Below are 19,188 nucleotides of genomic sequence, written 5' to 3'. Positions count from 1 at the left end.
AACGGCGATATCTGGCATCTTAATGGAGCCCAGGCATCCCTATGGTGATGCTGTTGTGATACGTCACTATAGCGCTATAGCGATCTTAGCCGGACGTTCCAAAAAAAAGCCGGAGATTGCGCACGCCGGCGGGCGAAAAAGGGCGCGAAAACTGCTCCCGGGTTAGATACTGGACATTTCACATAGCACCCCATAACGATTTCAACCTGGAAGAAGGGGTTGAAAAGTGGAAGAAGCTGCTCTTTGTTAGTAACGACTCAAGCATGCCTCACTACCGGGACAGCCGCGGGACTGTGTGAAAAGGTGAGAGTATTCCGGTAGCAGCCAGTTACTGAATCGGGTCTGTCTGAAATGCCAGCAAAAACCCGTTACTGTTCAGTAACTGACCAGCTGGCATACCGGAATACTTAGGCTATGTGAAAAAGATCATAGTGTTCCATCTATATCTTGTGGCTTATAGCCACTGATGGACCTCTGCTCCATTTGTTTATCCAATCACCTCTTGAAGATGCCTATGCTTGTAACCGCCACAACTTCTTACAGCAGTGAATTCCATTCCCTTTGGGTGAAGTACTTCCTTTTATCTGTTCTAAGCTTATTGCTCATTAATTTTATCAAGTGCCCATGAGTTCTAATGTGAGAAAGGGAGAAAAGTACTTATCTTCTTCATCGGCACATAATTTTGTAAACCTCTTATATCACCCCTCAGTTATCATTTCTCCAAGCTAAAGAGTGCTAATCTCTTTACCTTTCTTCATATGAAAGGTGCTCCATCCCCATAATAATTTTAGTTGCCCTTTTCTACACTTTTTCCAATCAATATTATCAGAGGCGAGGCTATGACATCTGGAGGGCAGAACAGGAAAACAACCATCAGAGCTACGCACTGTTGTTTCATAAAGATTAGCAATTATATTTCTCTTTTCCCCTGCTTTCATGATCAAAATCCTGCATAGCTTCCAGAAGTTCAGGCCTTTACTTTGTCTTTTTATCACCTGACCACAATCACAGATTGGGTAGGATCTGCTGGAAGAATTCACAGGAAGTGGCAAAGGAATCAAGCAAAATAATCTCTTTTCTCAGCAGCTCCACCTTCCCACAGCAGCCAAAAATACCCCTTTCCCAATCCTACCCTTGTGGGGAGCCATGAAAGCTTTGTGCCTACAGAAGCACTGTTGGGCCCAACACATTTACCTTGTGTTCATAGTTATTTCTGCAGTAGGTGTAAAACAAACCAATAATGCTAAAACGAAAATGTACAGATGCTTCACTGTTCACTGAGCTACAGCCACTCTTATTTTTAAAATACTCACTTTAGGCCTATTAAAGAAAAAGAGAGTGGCTAAATTGGTTTCCAACAATTTAATGAAGATTCAAGTACCAAATACTTTGTTCTGGGATACAGATAGAGTTTCTTTTTTTTTGGGGGGGGGGGGGGAGTTTGAGCGAAATTAAATACTGGACAACACACAGAAATTGCTCATCCAGTGACATAACCAAATTCTGGCTTAAAATTGGGCTTAAGATATTTTATCACGCAAATAAGAGGGATTCAAACTATTACCAAGGTACATCAACAATTACGTTCCATCCTGATTGCCAGTGTATAGATTCATGCCTGTAGGCTATTGTCAAAGACCAAAAAAAAGGTTACAGACAAACAGGAAATAATTCCATATGGGGAAGAGAAGACACATTGAATGCAATCAAATGGACACTTAGGCACTGACATGGTCTGTAGTCCCTTTCAGTTATCTACAGACTACAGAATGATTGGACCAGCTTGTTTCTCTTAAATCCACTTGCCAGGGCAGCATCTCCCAAATGGGGCGGCCATTTTACGTACTACATAACAGCACATCTGCAAAGGGTCCCAGGAGATTCTTGTTGAAAATGCAGCGAATCCACACCAGATAGTTCGTGAAGGGCTTGATGTTGTCTGAAAACGTATGATTCTGATGAGACAAGATGTAAGGCATGTATGTGTTCTCTCCTTGCTCCTGTATCCACACTTCATATTTCACCTCCCTGACTTTCAGGTATTTGAGGTTCCAAGGGATCTGCCAAGACACGGAGAGTTTCGCTTCAGCAGTTCCTTGGACAGAGGCCTGGCATCTGGCATCTCGGACTTTGCCTGGGTAGAGCCCGCTAGCCCACTTCTGCCTCCTGGGCCCAGGCTTGGATTTCACAGTTTGCCTGATCACTTGGATAAGGGAAGCAATGTTAACTTTTGTGTCCTGGTAGATCCTGAAAAGCCACTCTGGGTTTCGACAACAGAGATGACGGGGAACTTCTGTGCTTTTCATGATGCGCTCTTGTTCTGTTTTGTCTAAGTGAGCGATCCCACCTTGATCCCAGGGCCTGTCTGGGTAGGTCACAGTATTCTGCTTTTCAGTGTTCTGCCAAGCAATGTATTGGAGGTCCATGCCAGGAAGAGTAGACAGTGTTCTGTAAGGTGTATAATGTTCAGGGTTTATAGCATAAGGAAAGAGTTCTACAACAGTGGCTCCTCTTGGCAGGAAGAGAGACATAACTAGCTGGGCTCCATGCATGCTGACTAACATGGATGCATTGCTGATCAGGCGGACAATATCTGAAAAAGTATGATCTTCTAGGGAAACTGTAATGGTTTTCATCTGAAACTCTTGGGCAAGTGCCAAGATAAGTTCTGCCTCATTTAGAATTAGTCTGTTTATAGTTCGGCTGAACACGATAATATATTCCTCCTGGGGCGTTCCTTCCAAACTAACATTCAGCTTCTCCATCATGAACTTTGCAAACTGTCGGATCTCGTTGCCAGAGACCAGGATGTTGGCTTTTGGTCCCTGGGGCTGAACAAAGCCATACTGATACCATGTTGTGATTTTTGATAGTCCCACATATGACTTAGTAAAGCAAAGGAGCCGCCCAAGGGTTTTAAGCTGCTCTCTCAAGAGTGGCTGCTTGTTACTCAGCAGTTTGTACAGCTCAAAGTGCAGGCCTTCTCCCCACCCTTCCATGAAAAACAACCGTGACTCAAGATCCAAATCTGGAAACTGCTGCATGGTGTAGAAGATCGGGAGGAGATCATCGTGAAAGACATGCATCAGGTTGTCCGGATTGAACCTATTCACAATCAGTGCCACGTCGGGAACAAAAACCGGCTTTGGCATAAATTTCAGTGCTGCAGCTGGCAGTTCTACAAAGTTGAAATACTGCGTGTTGTGGTCCTCCACTGAGGACAGATCAAGGAGGGCAGGCTGGAACCTTCTGGAGCCCAAGTTGGGAAGCATGACTGAGTAGTTGCTGTGGAAGAAGACAAACTCCTCTGCCTCCGTGGAATAACACAGCGACTCAAAACGACATATTCGATCTGTGTGCATCCTGCCAGTGCACACCATTCGGGTGCCGTCTTCCACCAGGGCCTGGAGTGCGGCATGGTAGTCGATGCGGACCTGAGAGAGCTCCTGGGACTGGCGAGTGAGAACCAGCTCCTCTTCCAGCACAGAGACGTGGTCTCGCAGCTTGATGTATTTCCACAGCACCGCTGCAAGGACAGACACTAGCAAGGCATTGAACACTGCCGCTATGTTCATTCTTGACCCGAAGCCTTAGCAAGATGGCAAGTGGAGAACGCAAAAGAAGAGGGGGGCATCATGAGGCCTCTTTGTCATGATGGAAGCAAAAACCTTGGGGGGGAGGGAATACAAAAAAACAGTTAAAATACAACTTTTCATGCTGTAAATTATCAGGAGTTTTTACTGAGTTAATAAATTATTCAGTTTTCATGCAAAGAAAGAAAGCGTGCAGATAAAATTTAAAAATACCCTTGTGAACAGCTGCACAGAAACAGCACGGATTGCTCTCTAATTTTAGCAGTGCTACTTTCTAAGCAAAACAACAACAATAATAAAAAAAAGCCCCATGTCATACTGCAGATTGGTGTGCAGATGCCGTGGATTCTTTGTTAGCCAATCTATTCTGTTCTCAAGGCTCTCTTCCAATCTTCTATTCTCAACCTGGGAACGTTTCAAGGGAGGAAGATGCATTTACAGCCACGCTTCCATTTCTCTAGCAATACCAAACAGGAGCTCTTTACCCCCTTCTCCCCCCTGTGAAAACCAACAGTAAAATCCTGATTTTTCATTTATCAGTGAGGAGACCAAGTGATGTAGCACAATGATGGGAATCATTCATTAATCCCACTGTTTCAAACTGCACAAATGAACATTGGAAGGCAGGCGCTAAATTTTAATAACCACTTTCCAATTCACCAGAACTCAAGTAGCCTTTCCAGAATTTAAATACCATCAGTAGGACCACTAACAGATTACCAGAGGAACTGAGACATCAATATAATCTGATCCATCTATGTTAAAAAAAAATTCCATAGCACCAAATATCTAGTTTTTAAATTGTTTGTACATGTTTTTATCATTTTATAACTGTAATTCAAATTGTTTTTTACCATGACTGTTAGCCGTCCAGAGTCCGCTTGCAGAGTGGATGACATAAATCCAAAGTAAATAAATATAAATAAATAAAATCTGACTTGATGAAGAGTTTTGGTGAGCTCAAAAGCTTGCACAACTCATTGCATCAATTTGGTTGGTTCTAGTAAAAGGCATTACATGGATTTTGTTCTTGTTTTTGGATTTTCCATGGGCCAATATGGCTGAACCACTTTTGCTACTACATAGGAAAGCAGAGAAATCTACAGCCACAAAATCCTCGTTTTGGAGGGGGCCTCCCAGGCCATCTTTCCTGCTGTATGCAGGAAATCCAAGCTGGATCATCCCAGCATTCAACAGAAAAGCAGTTTAAGACTCAGTGAGCCACAGATAACAAGGGAGAGAAGAAAATGTAGGGGAGAAGACGAAGGCAACTGGCCAATCTATCTTCAAGGCAGAAGAGAAGCTTATTTTTTAAAAAGTCCTATAACACTGATGTTCCCCTGTGGTGCAAGAGAGTGTTCTTATAGCAGCAGAATGCTCCTCATGGAAATGGATACAGGGGATCCAGCACACTGGCAGCCATGGAAAAAAATAAGCTGAGCACAGATAAGGAAGAGCAAGGCATCTTCATTAGAAAGGAACAATGCCAGAGACTGAGAACATAAGAAAGCAATCCAAGCAAGTGAGGTATTCTGATATAGAGGGGAGAGGAAGAATAAACGGTCCATTCTCCCCAAAGTCTGGGGTGGAATATCTTCATGCTAGAGGTATACAGTGAAGGACTGCTGTCTTAATATTCTGCCTAGGAAATATAAACCAGCAGAAGCAGCATTAGGAAGCCTTGTTACAGACCCACTGTACGATTTCAGGTTGATATGGAAAACTTGGCTGTGACTTTTTAAAATTTCAACAAGCTTTTCATTATTTCACATGTCTAGCAGAGGGCTTACTTCATTTAGCCCTTTATATCTGAACCGGCAACAATTTCAGTTTCTCCTGGATTTTTATTCAGTAGGCTTTTGAGTTCTCAATGAGTACCAAGTAGTCTACTAACCAGCTGGCTCACATTTGCAACTAGGGTTACAGGGAAGTATGAGAAGGAAACATCGTGAGCCTCATTTCTGATACAGCAATTCTGAAGGAGAGAACAATTATAAACCAATTTTACTCGACACAGATATGGGGGAGGAATCATGTGCAATTTAAGTCCAAGAAATTTATATCGATCCCTTTGCATTTCAAACCACAACGTTACTGTGGCTCCAGTCACCAGGAGCCTTCTCTGCTGCTGAGACACAGAAAGAAGTGCAGAGCAAGAATATGGTTGAAAACATGGTGCTTTTTTTGAGCAGGAATGCACAGGAACGCAGTTTTGGCTGGCTTGGCAGCAGGGGTGTGTGGCCTAATATGCAAACGAGTTCCTGCTGGGCTTTTTCTAAAAAAAACACACCCTGGAAAACACACACTTGTAGTAAATGCTTTTAACTATATTTTTATCCCATGTTTTGATCAGTATTGGCTTCCAACATAGTTGTGAGGAATCAAAAAACAGAAGTCAACGTTCCCTTACAAAGGATTTTCTGAGCACAGCTGAACTCAGATGGGCTTGGCTGCTTCCTCTCTGAGGGTCTTGCTGATGACAGTTCATAGATAAATAAAAAAGTGTCCTCAGCTAGAACTAGCTCCAGGCACAATGGTGGGGTACCTGGTCACTTCCTGTCTCTAAGGGCCTCAAAAATGACAGTAATGTCTGTACAAGGTGTCCATATCCACTGTGGGTGTGTGAAGTGCTGTCTTCCAACTTATGGTCACCCTATGAATGAATGAACTCCAAAATGTCCTGTCGTTAATAGCCTTGCTCAGGTCTTACAGACTGGGGGGCCAAGACTTCCTTTATTGAATCAATCCATCTCAATTCACTGTATGCTAACATTAAATACAGTGGCTCCAGTGGTTTGAGAAGAGCGCAATTTCTTTCAAATGTCTCACTTGAATCATAAGAATTTTCAGAAAGTCTGTCACGATGCAGATAGATCTCAAGAATTAAGAATAAGGGTGAAAAACATCTTTGAATGCAGATCTGACGATGAGCTACATGCATAATAAGTTACTATCAAGTGATTGACTCAAACATACATGCAGAGCAATCCTAAGCAAAGTTAAACCTTCTAAATTCATTGAAGTCAGTGGGTTTAGAAGCATGTGGCTCTGCAAGGGACTGCAATGTTAATTTCCAATACTGATGTTTCCTGGAGCCAAAGTTAAGCTAATTTTAAAGGTGAAACCACACAACGGCCCTGTTCACACAGCGTGTTGAGTCCGTGTTAAACTGACCCAGTTCTGTTCTGAAAATTTTCGTTCCAGATATTATCGATCAGACTGCCATACTGCAATTCGAATCACTCCGCGGTGAAACCGTCTTCTGCCATCCACACGATGGCACCATGCAGTTATTTTTTCTTCACTTTTATGGGCATTATGCGCATGCACACATTATGCGCATAGGTTAAAACATCATGTGGTTATGCAGTTATGCTTATATCGCTAAGTAGTAAAAAAAAAATGGTGACCGTAAACTGGATGTCTGAGGCTCCTTTTGGTCCAGGACAGCCTTCAGACATCCGGAAGTTGGTCGAGAACTATCCAGACAGGGAAACTACGAGGTGAAACTGGAGAACTCAAAAAAACACCGCAAAGGAGCAGGTGAAGGATTGGGGGAGTGCTACTACGAGTTAATACCGGGAGGCAGATGTTGCTGCCTGATCAGCCACTTTTAATCCGATATGAAAAAAGCAGCAACAACTGATTATACTGTGTGTCTGAACAGCCCCATATAATGCAGGAGATCTATAAAAAGATCACCTTAAAAACTGTAACCCTCTCTAGTAATATAGTCTTAACAACTATAAACATGTTTTCAAAAAGCTGCTATGTGAGATCTGCTGACAGACAGTTTGGTGTAGTGGCTATGAGCGCAGGCTCTCTGAGAGAACTGGGTTTGATTCCTCACTCCTTCACATACAGCTCTCTCAGCGCTGTTTTCTCAACAGCTGTTCTCTGAGAGCTCTTTCTAGCCCCACCTACCTCACAGGCAATGTTCCCTCTAAGCTGAGCTAGTGTGAGCTAGCTCACAGATTTTTAGCCTCTGGCTCACACATTTTTGTCTTAGCTCAGGAAAAATGGTCCCAGAGCAAACTAATTTATGCAGTAACTCACAACTTTAATGCCAGTAGCTCACAAAGTAGAATTTTTGCTCACAAGACTCCACAGCTTAGAGGGAGGAGCAAGACTGTGTCTTTTGGTGAACAGTAACGCAACAGGAGTCCAAATCCTCCAATTTACTGGTTTGAAGAGGACAAGAAATGTTCTCTTTATCCCCCCTCCCCCAGTTGCCTTTCTCAAAACCAACACCTGAACGCAGTTCTAAAAATTAACTTGGTAATCTAATACTGGTAATTTTACCATGGATGTCTGGAATCTATGCTAGAAATTCTCATGAAAGCCTCAAAACTCTGGCTGCTTAGCCCACATGAAAGGTTAAAAAATCTCCCCATGATCACATAAACATGTGGAACCATGGGGGAGGGGGTGGAATTCCCAAAAGCCCACAAAGAGAACCCAATTTTAATCCCCCATCACTGGAACCCTGGCCTTTATAGTCCTTTCCTCCACCACCAAGGCGGAAGATGTTGCAGAAAAGCCAGGCCATTCAATCACATGCAATACAGTCCTCATTTGCACATAAATCAATCTGAATGGCAGTCTGATACACACAATAAAAAAAACAAACAGCACCTGGGAGCGCCAGCAGACAAATCCAGCAGAACTGGAGTTTTCAGGTTTGAACAGCCCAGTTAAGAGAGCACAATTGCATTTAACACTCACCAAGGAAATGTGTTAATTAGCAACAGCTACTGCTTCTATTTTACTCCATGGATGGAAGGACCCAAATTGGTGGGTTAGGGTTTCAACATATGCATGAAGGCGCACCTGATGTTGCTGCAGCAAAAGAAACGTGAGACCCCCAGGAGACAGGAGAATCACAACAGGCTTTCTTGCAAGGCAATGTTCTCTGTCCTTCCACTCACCCCAGCCCAAGAGAGAGCTGTCACAGCAGGAGTTTGTGTGTCATCTAGAAAACTAAAACTACTCCCTTTCCCCAGCCCCCTCCGCTGTCTGAGCATGCTCCATCTGTTAGTGGTGTCCAATTGCTCCAGCAGGCTCACCTCAATTTGTTAGCCTCCCAGAGGTCAGCCTTGCAGGCAGGATGATGGCTGCTGAAATTTCCAAAAGCCCCCAAAGGGCAGGCTGGCTGAAACAAATAGCCTGATGCCCTTTTCCCAAAGCTCAAGAATGTCTTGGAGACAAACCTGGTATGCATTTGAAGCAATTAAAAAGGAGAGACACCCACACATAAGAAAGAGCAAGAGTAGGAGAGGGATGGAAACATAATTTCAATCAAAAGTGGCAAAACACACACACAAAGGAACAAAGGTAGTGGCTGCAAATGCTTCTCTTTTCTAGAATTTTCCAGGTTCTTCCCAAGAACAAGCTTTGTGCAGATTTCTCACGGAAATGGCTTTTTTTTGCTTAGCGCAAAAATTGCTTCTTCCCAGGCTTTCAGCTTTTCATGTTTGCTCCTGAACTCCACACAAGAGTATCCATATATGCACAACAAATCAAAACAGTTCAAAAAACAACACTCCTGGAATTATAATTCCAACTACATGGGAGGAAAGATGACATATCTAAAGATCCCTCTAGACAAAATTCCCTGCCTGTTGAAAGCTAGCACGTCAGGGGAGAAGAACTAGATTTGCATCTGTTGTGACACACTAGATTTCCACATGCAGAGGTTGGGTTTTTCTTTGCCATGGGTTACCTAACATGCAACCCCCTCTCCCTGCATCTAAATTACAAAGGCCCCAGCACCTTTCAAGATAAATCTCTCATCACTCTCCTGTTTCTGACCCCAGGAGGACCGTATTGTATAATTTTCCTAACATCCTAGTTGCTTCCAAACAGAGGTTTGTTCCCTGGTGAGGCTGCAATGTGAAGGCCACAGCTTCCTGCTGTCATAAACAACAGCTTGCACAAGCTGTCATGCAAAGAAAGGACATACACCAAAAGACTTATACATACCTGCCAATGTTTTAAGATTCAAAACAAGCTGATTTCAATTCGTCTTCAGGATCTGTACCCCCGGCCTAGCATCACACCCCTTTCATTACTGGCAAATGCTGAAAGTAAAGTCAATAAAGATAAATTAGGTACAGGGAAGAGTTGTGCTTCTTCCAATCATGTCACTGAAATTTGCATATTAAAAGCAACCACTAGTTGAGACACATGGACGCATGGAGATGCCCTGTGCCGAGTCAGACTCTTGGTCTCTTGAGGTCAGTATTGCCTTCTCTGACCAGTGACAACATTCCAGAGTCTTTCACATCCCCTTCTATGTGATCATTTTAACTGGAGCTACCAAGGATTGAACCTGGGACCTCAGATGCTTTGCCACGGAGCCACATCTCCTTCATGTCATCACATTTTAGTAACACAACACTTCTTCAAGTGATGCTTTTCCTGTTTGTACCCTTGCAACATCTTGACCTTTTGCAATGTTTAAGTACAAAGGCACTGAACTCTCCTAAGGCAGCTCACATCTAATGCAGTTCACACTTGCAAATGTGACAAATGTTGAATCTTCCTTGTACAATTCCAGCATTTAAAACAGCAGCACGACAACAAAAGAGGTATTATAACTACCCATGAAACAAGATACCTTGAGTGTGAAATACTTACCACACTTTCTGAATCATGAATGGCAAGGTGGACAAACCTATTTACTGAACCTCTGCCTCAAGCATTTAAAGTGCAGACAAGCTTTAATTCAAATACAAAGGAGAGGCAAAAGTCCTTTACTGAATTAGTTTTTGTTTGTCTTAATATATGCTAACCGCTGAGCACATACACTAACTGCTGAGCACATAGAAGTTTTCATTTGACAGAATGACAAAGTAGTTAGAATGTTCGCTATATATACTGTGTGAAATCATTTGCAAAAATAAATATTTCAGCTTTCTAAACTTACATAATTTAAGAGTCACTTGTGATAAGACCTAAATGCAACACACTGAGCAGTATCCAACCGTCTGTGTGTGGAAGTTTCCCAACATTCCCCTCCATTCTTACAGCCTTTTCTGAGGCCTGGAAGCAGAATTCTTGGATTCATGGGATTCATGACAAGGAGACACCATGAGAATTAGTGGGCTAGGGCAAGGAGAGCTAAGGGAATGAAACTGACCCCCATCCTAGTGGTACTTGTGGAAGAAAATGGAAAAACAATTCTATCCCTTAACTTTCCTTACCCCACCATTCTAACCCATACAGCTGGGTCCCACGACCCTGAGGAATGATCTTTCTGACAGCTGAAGGAACAAAGAAAAGCACAGGAAACCTGTGCACAGCTTAGCAGGATACTGTCCATTGTTCCAGATGAGGTGTCCTGTTATATAAGGTGGGCCATGGTGTTTTTCACATGGAAAACATAGCCAAGTGAGGTTTTAGGAGAGCTAGCATGGTGTAATGGTTAATAGCCGTGGACTGATCTAGTCCTTTGATTCCTCACTCCTCCACATGAAGACTGCTGGGTAACTTTGGGCCAGTCATGGTTTTCTCAGAATACTCTCAGCCAGGACCAGATCTACATGTTTTTTGAGAGGGGGCAAAATTAAAAAAAATGATGCCCCCTTTTGGGCCATTCTATCTGATAGGCCCTTAGAATACAGTGGACTCCATACCCAATTTGGCGCCTCCCCCTCCGTTGGCGCCCGGGGCAAGCACCCCCCTCTGTCCCCCCCTAGATCTGGCCCTGCTCTCAGCCCCTCCACAAGATGCCTGTTGTGGGGAGAAAAGAGAAAGTGATTGCAAACTGCTTTGAGACTCCATAGAGTAAAGCGGGCTATAAAAAACAAATCTTCTTCTGCTGTGGCTGTGTGAGATCAAGCAACCTGATCTCCCCTCATAGGTTAGCATGACTATTAGAAGTCCTAGTCCAGGTTGTAGATGTTCATGAACTTTGTGTGCCTGCAGTTAATTTATCTCTTTCAAGGTGGGACTCAAGAATGTGGTGACTGAGCCCTGTTCTGGATAGCCCAGGCAAGCCATATCTCATCAGATCTCAGAAGCTAAGAAGGGTCAACTCTGGCAAATACTTGGATGGGAGACCTCCTTGGAATACCAGAGATGAAGGCAGGAGCAGGCTTTATTTAATCACCTCTCTAAACATCCTCCAGGCCCTCCGTAGAGGTCAGTCACCAGATGTCACCATGACTTCCAAGTAGGGTTGCCATGTCTAATTCAAGAAATACCTGGGGACTTTGGGGGTGGAGCATAGAGACTTTCCCATTCCCTAAAAATAAAAATACAGCAGAGAAGTTCCCCTGGATATAGTCTTCATTTTCTCATCCTCTTTTTTTTTTTGCCTTCAAACGGTTCTCCAGCAGTTGTACTTCCACTAAATGAAAGTTTAATTTGCCATACCCCAAGTCCCTTATCAGGCTTTAGTAGCATTTCCAAGCATGGCTTTATTAAGGAACACACACACATACAGAACAGCCATAATAAACAACAAATCCTTTCCCAAACACAGTTTGCAAGCCCACACTTTTGTGATCTCACTGGGGCAATGGTATAAATCACTTTACTCACAGGAGTTGCTGAATGTAACATTCTGTTTCATTTCAACCAACTTCTTCAGACTAACACAGAAAAACAAAAGTTTTCCTCCATCCCATAATGAGCTTCTAGTTAACTCTTTACTATCCATTTTATTATACACATGATTTCTGAAACAAATGCAAAACCGAGGGACTGTACTCTCTTCCTCTCTCACACACTTCAAACACTCACTGGAAAGAGCCACATGGCTCATGCCTGCTCATTCCCCCAGCAGCTTTCATCCTTCTAAGATTTAAAGGCATATACGCATTCTCAAACACAAATAGTTTGCAAGCTTCTTCTAAAATGTCCTACTGAGATTTAAAGGCATATCACGGCTGTTGGAGCAGGGCTTCTCCTACTGGCCAGCTGGCCAGCAGCAAGGAGGAGCCTGCAAAATTGGGAGATCCCCTGCCCGGACCTGGGAGCTGGCAAGCCTACTTTCAGATGCACACACATATTCACATAGCACACACAGATGCACATAAAAATACAAAAAAAGAATGTGATAACTAGTTAATTGTGAGAACCTGTGCTCAGTTGTGTAACTAGATGGTAAGGATGGGATGGGAATTAGGAGCAGTTGCCAACATCCTCTGGAACGTTCCTCAGAAGATCCCTGATTGGACCAGAGTGATCACCTGATGCCACATGGTAGAAAGCTATAATAAAGAGTATAGGCCAGAGAGAGTCAAGCTAACATCATGCCAGTATACTTTGATATGTTATGCTTCATCAAGATGTTCGGATGTTACATGTGTTGTGCCTTTAATTGAATGAATGAATGGAATTCATCCTTCCATTAAATTTAGTTATCAGGCAGACCAACAAATGTTCCAGTTTCTAGACATGCTAGTGTATAAAACTACAAAAACGGTTGTCTATCAAACCCTACAAGAAACCCATAGATAAAAATCAGCCATTGTACTATAAGTCTTGTCGTCCATTGCATTTGTGGAGGTAAGGGCTAAACGTAATTCAACTAGGATAAGTGATTTTGAACAACAGAAACTGGAAATTAATGAGCAATTCAGAGGTCGTGGATACCCTGAGTCTGTAATAAGATCTGTAAATGACAGGATTGTAAGAACTACTAGATCCTCTCTTTTCTCAAAGGTGGCTACTAATGGCAATGAGGAAAAACGTTTGACCTGTGCATTTCAATATTCTAATCTCTCATATTCCATCCAAAATATATTGAAGAAATCCTGGTTTGTAGTCAGGGACATTCCAGGATGTAATGAATTTCCTAAGTTTGGATATAGACATACAGATAATATTCAGGACAAATTGGTGAGATCAGATTTGGTTAGGACTAGGACTGTAAAAGATGAGGGAGGAGGACACCATAAATGTGGGGCCGGTGCAGCATGTGAATTGGCTGTAGAATTGAGAGTATTTGTACATCCAACAACAGGTAGTAAAATTATTCTGCGTGACACGACTACTTGTGGCACCAAACAGTGTATTTATGCAATTCTGTGCCCCTGCCAGTTTATATATTTGGGAAGTAAGACACAATTCGTACACATGTCCTTGAACACAGGTCACGTATAAAAAACCATGTGATGGATGCTCCCTTAGTGGACCATTTTGTTAAGTTTAAGCATGATTCCAACAGTTTAAAAAATTTTGTTACTGAAAAATTTCCGGAGCATCTTCATGGGAGGATGGATGTGTCAAAATGGCTGCTTAGACAGGAAATTAGATGGATCTTTAAGATGCAGATTCTATCACCTAGGGGATTGAACAATGAGCCTAAGTATGATATTGGAACCTGGCACTCAGTAGTCCTTTGTATTCTTCTGTATTGGGAACTCTGTAGATGGATTGTATATTGCTTTAAGGAACTCTGCAATGAATTACACCTGGGTATATAGACATGTGATTGGGAATTAGCAGTAAAATAGCATTGAAGTAAGATGAAGCATGTCTTATGACTGCCTGTGTTTGAAGTATTGGTATTGGATTATACAAAGGTACGTTGTACACCTGTCTATATTGGCCAGTGTTATGATAACTTCAATTGTATTATTATAATGAGTATTTTAATATGCAGCTCATCAAAACTGGAGTGAAACAAGGATACAAGTACGGCCTCGTCGCTGGATATTATTGCCAACCTGCACGGAATTCAAGAAATTTGCAACTGGAGCACTGGACTCTTTTAGGAATACTTACTTGGAGAAGCTTCCTCCCAATCCTCTCACTTGGAGAAATTGCTATGGTGACATCATAAAAGACTGAGGAGTGTTGTGGGGGGAGCAGATGTTCTTGTTTGTATGCATCAATATTTATGTGCCAGATATGAGAATATTTATTATTGATGGATAAAGTATTTATTTTGTGAAATTATTTTGAGGCTGGTTAGCGTGGAGGCTTTTGCCTTTTGTTCTCTGCACCATTTATCCACGCTGCTCTTTTGGTTTACACTGTGTGGATTTTATGCAGCAAGAGATTGGCCATTTATTACTAAAGCACTCAATGGATTAGATAGAAAAGTTAGCTTCTTTGTTTTCTTGTTACCAAGCTGTAAAGACTGTATTGACTAGTTGATTGCTTTAATAATTTAATAAACCTTTGTATATTTTTAGACGGTATGTTTTACTTGTGTGCTTCCAACCTTGAGGACCCACAGGTCTGGGAAACAGTTCAAAGGTTCCATGAAAGGGACCAGGAGCAATAACCTGGTGGGGCGGGGGAAGGACCCAGGCTCAGGTCTCTGGCAGGCTGCTAATTCTGCACAGTGGCAACAGGGCTTCCACATAGCAGGTCACCCTGTATTTTCCTTGCCTCAGTCCCTCACTATCTCCTCATGCCACTAGAGGGTTTTTTAAAAGGCAACTGAGACATCATTTTAACAGTCTGTCTTTCAGGTTCTCTAAACTCTCAGCTTTCATTTTTTAAAATGCTGTGGAAGACTAGAGCTGGGAAAATGATGCCGAGGTAGGCAGGACTAGGAAAAGTCATTCACATGGGTGCCACTCTGACTTTGCTGTGACCTTTCCAAAAACATCACAGCAAAACAGGAAAGATGGCAAGACGTTCAGGGAAACCCAGGATGTTCTACAGAGAAGGAAAGAGCAGCCCACATGTATATAGAATTAGGAATCTTACTGTTTATTTCAATACTGCAATGTTATAAGTACTATTTAACAGAAGTCTGTGAGAGCCATGCAGCCACTTTCCGCAAAATTACTGTGCACAAAGCATCATATATACAAGTTTTGAGAAGATCTGTATCACCACCAGAACTGAGATGTCTCTGTCAAGGAAAAATAACTCTGAGGGAAAACATTTAAAGCCGACAAACCAACAACAGTGCATTTATTGTGGTAAAATATGCCTATCTTTAAAGCTTTCAGACTAACAAAAACAGCACTCCTCCATGGCACAGATGTAGAAGATTTTGTTAACATGAGAGCTACAAATATATAGTAGATATTAGACCCTCATATTCTCTGTACAATCTGAGCCAAGCACATTTCACAATATTCATAAAAATGCTATAAAACAGAAGGGGTAAAGGCCTTTTCACTATTGTGTGTACTTACAAATAACGACAGGCTGGATCACTGGCACCACTCTATTCAAAAGCCCTCAATGAAGGTGTTATTAAATAAATGAAAGGCAAGGAGACCCTAAAGACACAATCCACTGAGAATACTCCCACCTCCATGTCTACCTTTAATGAAGATATATCATCAGCCAACTGTACTTTAAAATGTCTGAAGAGTGACTTTTTTCTGGACTACAAGCTCACATGCTAATGTGTTGTGTGTACATTTCCCATTCGGCTAGCCCATAAAATACATACTCCAGTGACCAAGAAAGTTATACCACCTCAACGGACAGTAATTTCAAGCGCTAGAAAAGCAACAACCGGTCAGGCTGCTAAAATGAATGGGGGGCGGGGAGCGCAGTTGAACTGGAAAGACCATAAATTTCTCACTGCTTGCATTCACAGTCTGAGCAATAAAGCACCTTCCACCTCTAAGAGATGCAATCGCTCAACAATAAAGCAAGGGCGATTATTTATTTATTAGATGAGTCATTAAACGAGCTCTGCTCTCTCCTTCTGGGACATGATACTTTCCAAAGCAATATATCAAAAGGACCATCATCAATACTCATTTCCCCCCTGAAAACCTATTTGCAAGAGACACACTTGCACAGGGCTCCCTTCCTTCCTGTCAACAGGTGACTAGAAGACATTATAGGCCCTACCAGGGGTCCCCAACTTTGTTGAGCCCATAGACACTCATAGAATTCTGAGAAAGAATACAGGGTTCCAACCCAAAATGGCTGCCCCAGGAATGGAGTCAATGACAAAACATGAGGAGAGTTCTACAAAATATTGGGTAGTTCCAAGTCAAACATCCTCCAATGATGAAGGCAACTGCTTCTGAAATGTTATGGCTCCTAGGCTCTTTTGAAGTATCTCCAGCTATACTGAAAAGGCAGGAGAAAGCTAGGATCAGCTCTCTGCTTTGGGGAAGAGACATTATTTGGTTTTAGTTTACAAAGAAAGGGGAGGGTTTTTTCATGGCCAAACAAAAGGCGTATGACTGTGAAAGGCCCATCTGGGATGATCTCAGAGTTTTGCTAGTCAGTTCTCTAGTATGGACTAGGGTTGCCAGGTTTGACTCAGGAAATATCTGGGGCTTTGGGGGTGAACAACTGAACTCTGAACGCAATTCTGGCCTTCACATTTAAAGGGACCAAACTCATTTTAAATGCCTTCGCTTCACTGGAAATAATGGAGGATGGGGACACCTTCTTTGGGGGCTCAGAGCATTGAACCCCCTAGTGCAATCTTTTTTAAACTTGGAGGAGGGGGGGTTGAGGAGAGGCTCCAGATGCTATGCTGAAAATGTGGTGCATCTACGTCAAAAACACCCCCCAGAGCCCCAGATACCCATGGACTGATTCCCTATTATACCCTATGGGGACCAGTATCCAACCATCGGATATAATGGGGTGCCCAGCAGACATTCAACCTCTCCCCCCCCACACTTTCTGATAACCCTCAAGTGCGGGCACCTCCAAACCAGGGGATCACCTGCCCCCAACTGGCAGCCCTAGTAAAGACTGAGCCAATGTTCTCTGTTTTTAATTGTTCCATTCAAAAGTCCCTTGTTCCATTCACATCAGATTTAAAACCCAAGAAGCAAGCAAACCCCAGGAAACACAACGGTAGCACACTGCTGGTGTGGCTGAAGAACAAGGTATTTGGGAAGAAAAACTCCAAACAGGTAAGCTGCAGGTGAGACAATGGTCCCTGTATACCTTTTTGCCTGTAAAATGGGAACTCCATCTCCCTACTTTCCACATACCCAAGGAGTTCAACATTTAAACACATGGAACTGCTGCCCTGACATCTAGCTTTTCTGGAAGAAGAAGCAGTAATGTAGACCCAAAGCTAGCATGTAGACATGACAACACAGGGGACAGACTCAGGACTTTGCTTTAAATGCAGCTGTGACAACCAGACAAGTCTGCTGACAGGCGAGAGGTAGAAGGCTGTACAAAGTGTCGTTTCCCAGCTTTCATGTGAATCCTTGCACATAATGAAACAGCCGATACTCTTGGAGCATACTGCTCAAGTCTATTAGGTGCCATATGCAACAATTTACAGTTCCATAGCTAGCAAGGACCCTTTCACACCTTTTGACAGCCAGAAAATTGCAGGGTAGGGCTCCCGAAGGCATGTTTATTCATCGGGGCCGAAACCATAAAGCCAAGTATATTTGAAAGGTTTCCTGTTTTATTTGCTTAGCTTTATTCATCATTAAAGCCTCTGGGATGAAAGCAGAGATGAAACTGACAAAGTCAAGAGGGACATATTACCTTAAGCACTTTGGAGAACATAGCGAGACATCAATAATATAGCTGTAGGTGGTTTGTGCTAGGGAAGAGACTTCCCTCCTCCACTTCTCCAGATTTGATTTTCTAATGCAGTCACATCACTATCAAACCACCGGCCTTCTGTTCCAGGAAAAAGACCCTGTCATTAAATGCAAATTCAACACAGCTGTACTTTGCCTACTAAAATCATCCCTAAGACCTCTGGCCCATCCATAAAAAGCCAATTGAATGAACCATATGTAGTGCTATGGAGTTGTGTTTGCTGATTTTATACCACATAATATACAACTTAAAAAAAAATAAAAATACAAGCCCCCTTTTGGAAAAAAAAAGACAGATTATTAGGACTTTGGAGACCTTTTGTACTGTAAAACTCTCTCCCTCCAAGAGCTGAGATAATTGCCCATTTCAATCCACTACACTTGACCATATGCATGAGAGTATGTACTACATGCATTCCTCCAAACATGTACAACCACCATTTTGTCTAAAAGGGCTCCACACACACACACACACACACACACACAGCTTCACTGAAGTATAGCATGTTCTTCCCTTACATGGGGTAAAACATAGTGAGCTAATGTATAATAGAGATCAAGCCAACCGATGATGTTGACGATGATGATGGCTTTATATTCCACCTTTCACTCTGAATCTCAGAGTGACTTACAATCTCCTTTACCTTCCTCCCCTACAACAGACACCCTGTGAGGAGGGTGAGGCTGAGAGAATGCTCACAGAAGCTGCCCTTTCGAGGACAGCTCTGTGAGAGCTATGGCTGACCCAAGGCCTTTCCAGCAGCTGCAAGTGGAGGAGTGGGGAATCAAATCCAGTTCTCCCAGATAAGAGTCCGCACACCTAGCCACTACATCAAATTGGCTCACCAAACTGGACCCCTCCTTATAATGTATTCCACATTTTTTTTCTTTGACACACAATCATATGGCTCTTTAACTCAGTCCTACAGTGTAGAAAGCAACCTTCCTCCACCTTGAGTACTATTTTTGGAAGAAGGTGACTTGTAAGTGACATAAACATATGAACAAGAGACCAGAGCAGGAGCTGAAGTAGATAAGGTATATGTCTTATTTTGCAGGAGGCTGCTGCAAAATTGGGAGGTTTTTGCCCTGTATCCTGTTCACAATGTTTTTCTCGCCAAGCAAGAACT

General features: G+C 42.7%; 1 protein-coding gene across 1 annotated transcript in view; it reads right to left on the bottom strand.

The window, feature by feature from the left end:
• Window positions 1-1,347: 1,347 nt before the first annotated feature.
• Window positions 1,348-19,188, bottom strand: part of POMGNT2 (protein O-linked mannose N-acetylglucosaminyltransferase 2 (beta 1,4-)) — a 30,836-nt gene continuing 12,995 nt past the window's right edge. Inside the window, exons 2-3 of the mRNA XM_060248848.1 lie at window positions 9,576-9,673; window positions 1,348-3,668 (exon numbers count right to left, since the gene is read on the bottom strand). Coding sequence (XP_060104831.1) covers window positions 1,839-3,575 — 1,737 coding nt within the window. The 5' untranslated portion in view covers window positions 3,576-3,668; window positions 9,576-9,673 and the 3' untranslated portion in view covers window positions 1,348-1,838. The remainder of the gene's footprint in view (window positions 3,669-9,575; window positions 9,674-19,188) is intronic.

Source organism: Heteronotia binoei, chromosome 10, assembly GCF_032191835.1.
Source record: "Heteronotia binoei isolate CCM8104 ecotype False Entrance Well chromosome 10, APGP_CSIRO_Hbin_v1, whole genome shotgun sequence".
In the NCBI taxonomy this organism is placed as follows: Eukaryota; Metazoa; Chordata; class Lepidosauria; order Squamata; family Gekkonidae; genus Heteronotia; species Heteronotia binoei.
The sequence above is the reverse complement of the archived record's forward strand: the minus strand, read 5'-3'. Positions and strand labels throughout refer to the sequence as shown.